The 11405-nt window shown below is 46.5% G+C and overlaps 1 protein-coding gene across 1 annotated transcript; it reads right to left on the reverse strand.

The window, feature by feature from the left end:
• Positions 1-5196: 5196 nt before the first annotated feature.
• Positions 5197-7699, reverse strand: LOC124672118 (eukaryotic translation initiation factor 3 subunit G-like). The gene is made up of 2 exons (XM_047208428.1): positions 7353-7699; positions 5197-5850 (listed from the first exon to the last, which is right to left on the reverse strand). The coding sequence occupies exons 1-2, from the start codon at positions 7678-7680 to the stop codon at positions 5315-5317; spliced, it is 864 nt and encodes a 287-aa protein (XP_047064384.1). The 5' UTR covers positions 7681-7699; the 3' UTR covers positions 5197-5314.
• Positions 7700-11405: the final 3706 nt, after the last annotated feature.

An 11405-nucleotide genomic window follows, 5' to 3' on the forward strand; every position in this document is an offset into this window, starting at 1 on the left:
AGTGGCAGGAAATGAGGACGGTGAATCCGTATCGCTTTGAGCAACGGACTTACCTTCGTGGGGACCAGTTTTTCTGGACCAAGACACAAGCAGCCCTATGGGATGGTTACTATGATTCTCATGAGTTTATGAAGCATGGTGATATTGTCTTGCCCAAGGCCATCAACCCTGAAGAGCTTGCCTTGCATGAAGCCACAAAGTACCGCTTTGTGGTTGAAACCTTGAAGGGTATGGGCCTGTATGACCTTGTGTGCCTGAAGCCTGATGATCACCAAGAGGATCGTACCTTCTGTCCTCTCCTAGTCCGTCGCTCCACCGCACCGTGTTCTTCCATGATGATGAGGACCGCACCATCACCTGGATGATCGGCACGGAAAAGTACTCATGCACCTACTCTCGGCTCCGTGTAGCCATGGGTTGTGGTGGTGATCGTAATCCCGGTACAAGATTCATTCACGGTCCAAGCTTACTAAGGGTGACATCTCCTTCTCGCTATCCCGCGAACCCTACACCCGGACCTCCCACTATCTCTCGGGATGTATTACTCATACCTTGTTCTTGCCAAGATGTTCCGTGAAAGCCTCATCAGCAAGTCTGGCGACACAAGTGAAGTCAGGAACTATCACCTCAATCTGATGTACTATTGCCATCCTGACAGGATAAGGAAGATTGATGGGTGTGATCTTATCCACTGTGAGCTGAAGCATGCGGTTATGGAACGCATGACTCCCAACTATGCTCAGTATGTTCAGCGGCTCATCAACTACATTGTCCCCGCTCCTCTCAACGTTCTTGGTGAAAAAGTCATCATGGACCCATTCAGGATACCTATTCAGGAGGCCACTCGTCCGGACGTTCCCTCCATGACGCCCTCCACTGAGCGCCGTTCCAAGGAACGCCATGATCATGATGCTAGCTCCAGCTACTCTCAGCGCTCCAAGCATGGTGCTGCTCGCTTCTTCTCAAGCATGTGGCAAATGTGCAAGAACACCAATGATGTTGCACATCAGACCTTTACTATGACCCAGGAGACACGGAGGCGTCGAATGAGTTCATGGCCTCACGGAACCACCATGTTCCTCCTCCCGGACTCCGAGATGGAGCCTCGTGGTAGCACCCAGTGGGAGATGCCTCTCCTTACCGATGAGATGATCCAGAACTTCGACTTCTCTGTATATGCTCATGGTGCCATCCCTCCTAGGACTGCTCGTGCCTCTACCCCTGCTGATGATGATGGTGATGAGGATGAGAGTCATGCGGCTGCACGCGGCGATGGCGAGTGCTCCTGGTCCACCGGGGATGAGATCTACTGATGAGTGCGATAGCATCTCTCCTCTTTTCTTCGCCTTTTTGGTGTTCCGATGCCAAAGGGGGAGAAGAGAGTAGAGTCTAGGACCACGGGGTTCTTTGATTGCCACAAGCCATGGGAGTTGCTTTATTTGGATTTTATATGGCTTGTGCTTATTTGCTTTGAGTTTTCAAGAACCATTTGCTACTTCCAATAATTTGTGTATGGATGTGTATGGACGACTATTATGTGTGCTACTCTATGTTAGGATGATTATGTGTGCTATGCTTATATATCTTGATATGCACATCTCCATACCATGCTTGTTTCCTAAATATATTGGGGGAGCTTCTCATGTTCCACAAATGGTGCACTTTGCATTCAAACGCAAATTCTCCAAGTGCACACATTATGGGGGAGCTGTCGTAATATCTTATATGGAATCAAGGTTTAGAGCTTATCATAATATCTATTTGTGACTCTAGCTCGGTTTGTCATCGTATACCAAAAAGGGGAGATTGTAAGGGTATTTTACCCTTATCCATTATTTTGGTAACAATGACACCGTGCTAGAGTATTTGGCCTAATATGTTTATAAGGATAATCTCAGGTATTAGGCAATGAGGCATAAATGGTGTATCAAAGGAACAAGAAGGCTAAAGGAGACCCCCACTTCAACAACAATCAAAAAGGGGTCTACAAGCAGAATCCGGTCTCGCAGCTCCGGTCCAACCGGGCCAAGAACCGGCTCGTCCGACGCACAAGCTCGGCCAACCGGTCGCCAACCGGGGAAGTCCGGCGCACGACCCTGGCCGACCGGCCGCCAACCGGGTTCTTCACCGGAACACAAGAAATCCGGTTGCCGACCGGTCAACCGGCCTACAGCACCGGCGGGTTCGGCGCACGGCCCGGCCGACCGGTCGCCAACCGGCGCCAACCGGAGGAGCTCCGAGACCAGCAAAGGGCGTCCGGTCACCGGTCCGGTCCGACCGGCCTCACCACCGGGCTGTCCGGTCTCGTGGCCCTGGCCAACCGGGTTTCTCGAGGAAAAGCTGAGGTGGCAAGTGACCAACGGCCATATTTCGAAGAACACTATAAATAGGCCTTCTCCTACCTCCGAATAGTTAGGCACTACACTACAAGCTGTTCTTGAGCTTCTCTCTCTTACTCCATTGCTAGAAACACCAAAAGCCTCGGATCTACCTCCTCCTCCACCCAAACTCAAATCCCTCCGGGGAATCGCTAGAGGAGGACCCGATCTACCGTTCTACCAAGCCAAATCTCATTCCCCCTTGTATTCATCGAGAAGCTTGCTTCCTAGGGTTCCTTGGAAACCCTAGGTGGGCAAGAGGAGTCCGGAAGCATCCGGGCTGTGGATTTGCTCCGGCAAGATTGTGAAGGTTTGGAGGCTGCCTCAAAGTCTACCACAAGTGAGTGAGCTATTCCTTCGTGGGATAGGCTCTGGAGAATAGGGTGAGCCTTCGTGGCGTGGGGAATCCTTCGTGGGACCTCCACCCCTCCAAACGTGACGTACCTTGTTGCAAAGCAAGGGAACACGGGAATACATCCTCGTCTCCGCGTGCTATCGGTTATCTCTAACCGAACTCCTTACTTCTGATTTAGCTGCCTGTGAGAGCCTTTGTGCTCGAGTTAGTTGTATCCTCATATAGGTTGCTTCACCTAGTTTGCATTAGGCTCACCTTTATATTCCGCAAAGCCTAATATTGCAAAGAAAGAATTAAAACTTGTAGAAACCTATTCACCCCCCCCTCTAGGTTTACCATCTCTATACTTTCACCCCGCCTCCACATAAGCTCCGTGTCCACATCTGACCGCTCTCAACACACTATCAAGCAATTATTAGTGCAACTTGTGCCTCCATGCCTCGGATTGGTAGATTTTTACAACCGATATAAAAAAATAAGCACCAACTTATTGCCCTAGTCCAATTGTAGTAGCTTTTTGTAATTTACTCCGATCCTGCATAGTACTGATGACAATTTGATGAAACATGGGCCCTTCTCTCGAAATAGAAAACCCAGTTTACCAAACATGATCTAGCGAGCCAGGAAGTGGTAAAAGGTACATGTTGACAAACCTCAAAGTTTTGAGCCAGGAAGTTATGCATAGTTGGACCCATAGACTAACTGCATTGTCTAGGTATTTGGGGTTGGACAAATTTTGTCGGATTTTCCTCTTTGAGGACATCGGATTATTTGCAAAAAGTGTTGGATAACCTATATTCATCGAATATTATTAATACCATATCCGCTATCTTATCCGTCGAATATCTGCTTGACTAATATCCACATTCGCATCTATATTTGGCAGATTCCTAAAAGTACATACCATATCCTTAAAAACAGATACGGATGCGGATATGGAGCGGAAATTATCCGTACCATTTACATCCTTATTTGTAGTGACAGAAAAGTAGTCGCTTGAAGGTGGCAGGTGTGCGTGTAGCTTAGAGAACTTACAAACGTAGAAATAGGAAGAAAAAAATATAGGAATTGAGATGCCATGTAACCTAGAGTCATACAGGAACCAAACCATGGAAAATTCTCAAAGAAATCTTTTAGATGTCATACGGAAAAAACACAGAAATCTTAGACACAGGAACATGAAAACATAAGAGTAAAACGTAATGTTAGTTTTCCTCCAAAATTCCTATAGAATAGCTTATCCCATCGGGTTTCAAAGGAACCTTGGATTCCTATTCTTTTGTTTCAAACTAAGAGTTAATCACAAAAAGATGGAGCTACATCAAACAGGAGACCTCCAAGTTTTGTGCTGCCGTCGACCATGTTGTTGCCCACTTGCAGAGCGGCACAGGCGTGGTGGCAGTGGTAAGAGTCATTCCATCGATGTACTACCTGGCATTAGCATACCATAAACCTAACTTTCAGCAATTTTAGGTACTCATGGCCTTGGAGAGGTTGAAGGCAACACATAAGAAGGGCTTCTACATGGTCTATTATTGTTGGGAGAAGCTGAGGAAGGCGATGAAGTGGAGAGTTGCCTATGAGGCCTACAAGGAAGCAGTCAAGAATGGCACAACCACGGTGGTCGTCGGCAACGAAGACGACGAACCTGGGCAGAATGCCCTTCTACCTCGTCCCTAGGGCCGAAAGTCTACCTAGGCCGATCTTGCCCGGAAGGCATAAGCCCTTGCATTGAGCCATGCCTTGAAGAAGATTATGGTTGATTATCAAGTCGCCCAGGCGAGAAGGCACGAGAAGAGGCACCTGGAAAAAGAGGTGTCTACTGCCATCTACCTCAACCTCACCAAAAAAGTCATTGAGGTCCAAATGATGGACACCGAGGCCAAGATTTGGGCAGAGGACACAAGGATCATGATGGCCAACTTGGCCAACATGGACGATGACACTAGGGCTTTGTTCCTGAAGAAGCGCGCCGAAATCCATGTTGTGACGCCTGCCGCGCGTGTGACGTGTGATATGCCGCGCCAATGTAAAGCATCAGGACTTCCTTGTGGACTACATTTGGCTAATCTTGACCATGTTGTGTTCCTTTTAGATTACATTTTGTACCGCACTATCTGAAATTGACTCATTTGTGACATTTTTGAGCCACTCTAGCCCATGTTTGGAAGTTACATTTTGGTTGAATTTACTTATTTGGGCTTTATTTTGGAATTTCAAAACAAATATATCCCGGCCGGATAAAATGCTTCGCACCGCTAGAGATACTCCTCCATGCAAACGGTCATTCAGCCCTTTCCGCATCGGCGACCTGATGCCTGCGTCACTTTGGGCATTCCTTTTACATCAGCCCGCTGGGCATCATACACTTTGAACAAGTCGAAAGTCCCTGAGGACTCCAAGCACCAAGAAATCACATCGTCATCCTCATGCAGTTTTCATACGTATGATATTCCTATCAGCTGACCGTCTCATGCAGTTTTCAAAATTTGGAGTATGTAGCTTAATTAAATATGTTGACATAGTACAACATTCGAACACATTGACAGAAGATCCTCAGTACATATATTATAAGTACAAATTAACTAGGCCTGGGTGCTGCCCACTCCACATGGAGGATAAGGTTATCATAACCATACCCATTGAGCTTGCTGATAGCCTTCTCGCCATCCTCCCTATGGACAAAGTTGACGAAGCCAAAGCCCCTGCTTGATCCAGTCCTCTGATCCACTGCAACATACACACGGCTGACAGGGCCAAATGTGCGGAAAAGCTCGAGGACGTCAGGCTCACGGGTGTCCTCTGATAGATTGGTAACACGAACAGAGTTCTCGTCGTTCCTGCGCTTCATGTCGTGTCCAGCATCTTGCACTGCGCCAGCCCTCAATCTTGGAGCAACGTATGATCCCTTTGCAGCACCACCACCACCCAGTGTTGGAGGTCCATCAGAAGTAGGAGGCCTGTCCAGAGAATCTGGCGCTGGAGCAAGGTCCTTGTAGGGGCACTTTGAGGTCCAGTGGTCACCCTTCTTACCACAGGTTCTGCAGACCATGAGAACAGCACCACCCTTGCTTGCCAGTGGATCACCGGAAGCACTTGGTTCATCAGCTTTGCTCCCTACAATTCAGTGAAGAATTAAAAATTAAGAGCACAGAGATAAAGCAAAGCCAGCTAGTTTATGGGCTTAAGAACAACAATAATTAAGTGATTATCAAAAAGCGAGTAGAACTATTGAAAATATTAAGATCCCATGTTACAGTTTGAGCAGAGCAGATGGCTAAATGGACAATTAAATATGCATGGGACACAGACACAAGGTTAAGTTCAAGTGGGCTACGGAAGAAAGACAAGCTAACATGCCCTAGTGATGGAACAATTATCATTCAGGAACAAGTGTGTTATATAAAGAACAAACCTTTAACTTATTCAAACGCAAGCATACATTAACTGATTGTCAACATGATCAGCAAGATAGACAGTACTACCTCTGTTTCGATGAAAAGTCGCACAAGTATTCCAAGACAAACTTTGACCGAAAAAATGAGCAACAAAATCTTAATTATATTGTAGTAAACTAGTAATTAGTATCGTGGATTCTTATCGAAAAACACTTTCTAATGATGCTAATTTTATATCAACAATCTATATATATTTGGAGTAATTTTTGTCAAACAAAAACACGGAAAACGAGGAGGCCTTATTCATTGAAATGGAGGGAGTAAAACAAGTGTGGCACGTTATACAAGGTTAAATTGGGTTGGCTATGAAAGAAAGATAAGTTAAAATGCCCAGTGATTAACAGTCAACATTCAGGAACTAGTGTGCTAACAAACCTTTAACCTACTCGACCGCAGCATCGATTAACTGGATGGAAATAATAGTGTCAACATGACCCGCAAGAGCAGGAAATCATCTAAAACAATTGGTGACATAATCATCGCATCACAAGAAAATGGAGCAAAACAACGTGCAAATTTTTCAATGATAGTAATGTATTCGAATTAATTCTTGTACTCCACAACCAACAGTTCATTAGAACTTCAACTGATAACCCCATGTTCTAGCATCATACATGGCCTGCACCCAATGCACTTAAATCACCCACATAACTGGAACATAGTTCAGTTGTCCGACTAACCTTGTAGACCTCCTGACTCGATTACATTACATTCAATTGCGGCTTCTCTTAATATATACTTCAGACAAATTCTCGTAACAAGCTTCCAGAACTAGTATTCTGTCCCTTACCCCATATCAGCATTGCTTCAAAACATACCATAGCTACCATTCTATTTACTTGTCTCCCAATGTAAACACATAAACTGTTAAACATAACACAGACAGCTTACTTTATTACTGTGAGAGCAGTCATTTCTATCTTTTTTTCGACGCGACCCAAACATTGGGATCGAGTTCCGTTACTTTGATATAACAGAACACAGACAAAATCATCCAGGTTGCAAAGAAAGAAAGGGAGCTGTCATTTCTATATATACTAGACAGATCGCCAATCTCCATTCTACAATGCTAATTTGACCAACAGAGTGGAGAATGCGTAGCAAAACAGCAGTTGAATCGACTCAGATCTAAGCGGGGATGTACACAAGACAAGGACGAACCTGGGGGGCGCGGGCGCTCGAGGAGGATCTCCTCAGTGGAGACGACGGTGAGCCTCGCGGACGCGTCGTCGCCGCTGGCGGCGTCGCCGAACTTGGCCCAGTTGCGGCGCTCGACGGCCGCCTTGGAGAGGCGCGCGCGGGCGAGCTTGCGGACGCGGGTGGTGGTGGTGACCTTGACCTTGTTGCCGTCGTCGTCGAATCGGTACTCGATCGTCTTCTTGAACCCGTTCTCGTCGGGCCCGATGACGACGCGGGGCGGAAGAAGGAAGTCGAGGTCGGCCCCGTCGTCCTCCTCGAGCTCTCCCCATCGGATCTTCGCCGCCGCCATGGTTCGCTCGTTCGCTGGGGCGCTAGGGTTCGTGGTGCGGCTGTGGTTTGGTTGCGAAATGGGGATGTGTGGCTCGGATTAAGTTTCGGTATGGATCTTATTCAGCAACGTCGTGGCGTTGGAGATGGGCTACAGCCTACAGGCCGGGCTTTGTTGGATTGTGACCAGATGCTACAGCCCAATATTTCTCTTTCTGGTTTGCAATGGCGAGCTCGTACAAAAATCGGTAGACACCTGAACAAAAAGTCATTGAAACAAGCTTTCATTCCTATTTTAATGAACAAAGCAACCACACTCAGATAAAGTTTGAGATGAAGTCATAAAAGGAGACAAATGTTTGTTGGGGCAACAACACAAATACGCGCAAACTAAAACCAAAAAGCGAAATGCCCCACACGTGGAGGGCCAAAGGTCAACGACGAGACGAAGCAGGAAGATGGCGTGTTGCCTCAGTTAGGTATCCTAACATGGAATCTAGCTGCTCTATGTCTCGTTGTCTACACAACAGGCCCCAAAGCTGCAAAAACAGCAAGAATTTGAAGCTAGAATCAGCAGCACACCGTACGAAGACTTCCTCAATAATTGTCGTATATCAAATAGTTCAAAGGGTCTATGACATGACAACAACTGTTGTTATCCTTGGACTTACAACATAACTTGTCTCGATCACCTGACATAAGAGTAGGGAGATTACGGCAATTAAAGACGATTACGAGGCCCACCGGTGATCACCGACGCGTCATATAGCATATTTGCTAGCGCCCGCGAGAAAGCGGGTCCCCTGTCATGCCACTTGGGTGCAACCGTGCAAGTGAAAGTAGGCCCACCTGTGGTAGGGTATTTTTATTGCAACATGTTCTGGCTACATCTATCTCTATGTGTGCAATTCCCCTTCCTCGCAATTGGAAACTATATGCCAAAATTCCCTACCCCTCTCTAACTCTAGACCTAGCAATCGACTACCTCCAGAGCTCGTCTGGTGTCGCCGAAGCTTGTCAATGGCCGACACCACGTCCGTGTCAAGCTCGACCCATTCTTCTATCCCTCGGTTGGCCCCCCTTCATTCCCTTATGCAAATGTTTATTAATGTGTTTAGTTTGAGTTCAAATGTGCCATATTATGTCTAAAGATATGCCTTAAATGTTTGTTGTTTATGAACTGACAACATGGCTGCACATTTTGGCTGTGGGAGCTCGAATATGTCGGGTATTTGATCGAGCACAACTACCTTAGAGGTGTAGCTATTGTAGAAGCATTCTGGGATGTGCATAAGATAGAAGGGACTAGTTGAAGCTCTGAAGGACGAATGTGCAACAACATGTCCTAGACATGATGAGATCGTGATGAAGACAATGAGCTTACTGTTAAAGCTACCGAAAGAAACATTGCTTCTTTTTTGAAGCAAGGAAAACAAAATTATTCGTTTTCATTAATATAGAAAATGTTTTAGAATCAATGCCTACAACAAGCCCTACGACTTTATAATTAGCCTACTCTCCCAATATTATATTACTCAAAAACTTTGCTCTGAAAATACACCAAGTCTTTGTCTCGTCCTTAATTCTAGCGATAACTATATTTACATTAGAAGATGTGTGCCGTAAGACTCTAGCATTTCGGTTTCGTCCAAATTTATTAAGAGATGAGCATGATTAAAGAGGCCACTCCAGTTGGGTTTCTATTTTTTTGAACAAAGGAGGACCCGAAGGCCCAGGCTGCTTCATTAATCCGTCGGTGGGTTACAACTTACATCGAGGCCCCTAACATATTGGGGAATAACAGATAAGGCCGCGACTTTTACAAAACAGATCCTAGGACTAAAAATGGAAAAGCAATCAAGTCCTTGGTCTTCTCCACCGTCGTCAGGAGATCTCGCCGCTCGGGAGTCGACGCCATCGCCGGGGAACATGCCACTTGGGATGGTATCAACTGTGAACCCCGAGCTGAGATCAAAATGCTTCCGCATGGGATCTGGCGCGCAGCAGCGTCGTCCAGTCGAAGCGGAAGAAGAAGAGCTCTTAGCGAGCCCAGCACAAGATTTGTCGAATAGCGGCGACGGTCGACGCCGACGCTTGTGAAGCATAGTTGCAGCAGCCAGACGATAGCACCACTTGGGCAGCGCCTGGCTCCGATAGGCGCTCAACGGCGGATCAGTGGCTTCTCCTTCCTCGCCACCACGGCAGGCCGGGGGAAACCAATCCGATGGCCGGTGACCACCAATCGAAACCAGAACAGGTAAGACCTGATGTAAGATGCAGAAGAACCGGCGCCGGCTTGTGCGAGCTCCTCCTCGCCTCCACGGCCGGCCAGGAGCTTGACGACGCTTCTCACCAACAGGCACACCCTTCCCCCATCGCCGCCGAGGCCGGCCAGGAAAGGACGTCGCCCGCCGCTTCCGGACCTCTTCAAGAGGTACTCCGCCACTTCATTATTGGAGGAAGCAGTAGCCCCTTCCTTCCCTCTCCCCTCCGACCGCCGGAGTAGAAGAAGAAGGAGGCAGGGCCCTAGAACAATCAAGATCCAGGCGGCCAGATCTTGATCTCCGCCTCCACTACTGGGTAAAAAGCCCCCTATCGGCAAGCTGCCGCAGATCCTAACTAAACTAACTACTCCGGCACCTCTCCTCCACCCATCTCCACCGGCGGTGCCGACGAGATGGGCTTCGGATCGGCCCGACTTCGACGAGGAGAACTGCAGGTACTGTAGACGAGAGAGAGAGGGACGGGGGGGAATACGAGAGAGTGAGAGAGCGTTCCAGTTGGGTTTCTAGTGTGATGTACACACGGTAAGCTTGTGTATTCACGAGATCCCACCACATATGAGTAAGAAAATAATCGCTTCTTTTAACATGGGAAAGGTGCCGGAAACATCTGCATTGTCCAGTGCTTAGCTTGTCCTGTAAATGTGTAATGACGTGCTGACGAGAGGGGATATTCCGCAACTAGTTGCGCTCGCACCCCATTTTTGTTGTGACACTTCCAAGTTTCCAAAAAATGCAAACTAAAATTCTAGACATACATTGTGTTGTGTCTTGTGCATCTGTGAAGTTTCATCCAAAAATATGTTAAAATGTGGCCTACACAAAAAGAACAAATGATCTATAAATAGTACGTGATACTATTTACGTACGTCTTCTCTTTTTTACACAGGTCACATTTTGACATATTTTTAGATGAAACTTCACAGATACACAAGACACAACACAATGTATGTCTAGAATTTTAGTTTGCATTTTTTGGAAACTTAGAAGTGTCATTGCCAAAAAAAATGCAGTAGCAGCTAACTGAGTGCAAATGAGAGTTTCCCCGTGCTGACTCGCTGCTATCGCTATCATTTCGCTTGGACATTGGTTGCTGTACGCCTGTACCAGAGTCCTGGAGATGCTTCATGCTTGCGCCATAGTATTCGCCTATTATGCTTGTTCATAATGACATGGCCGTGGCATCTCCTTTAGGCTAGCCATAGTGGTAGTATCATAAGGAGTATCATGTATGTTACCTTGGCAAAAATCTGATGTGGCACTATAATTAGTGAGGAGAGATATGCTAGTGATATCATAATATGATACTGTATCATAGCACGTGAAATTAGAAAATTTAATGTCAAATACATCCTATACACACAATTGCATTGAGATTCTACAAATATTTAAATATCATGAGATTATGATACTACTAGATGATACTAACCACTATAGAGGTAGTATCATAGACTTGTATCATATG

The sequence above is a fragment of the Lolium rigidum genome, chromosome 1, assembly GCF_022539505.1.
Source record: "Lolium rigidum isolate FL_2022 chromosome 1, APGP_CSIRO_Lrig_0.1, whole genome shotgun sequence".
NCBI lineage: Eukaryota > Viridiplantae > Streptophyta > Magnoliopsida > Poales > Poaceae > Lolium > Lolium rigidum.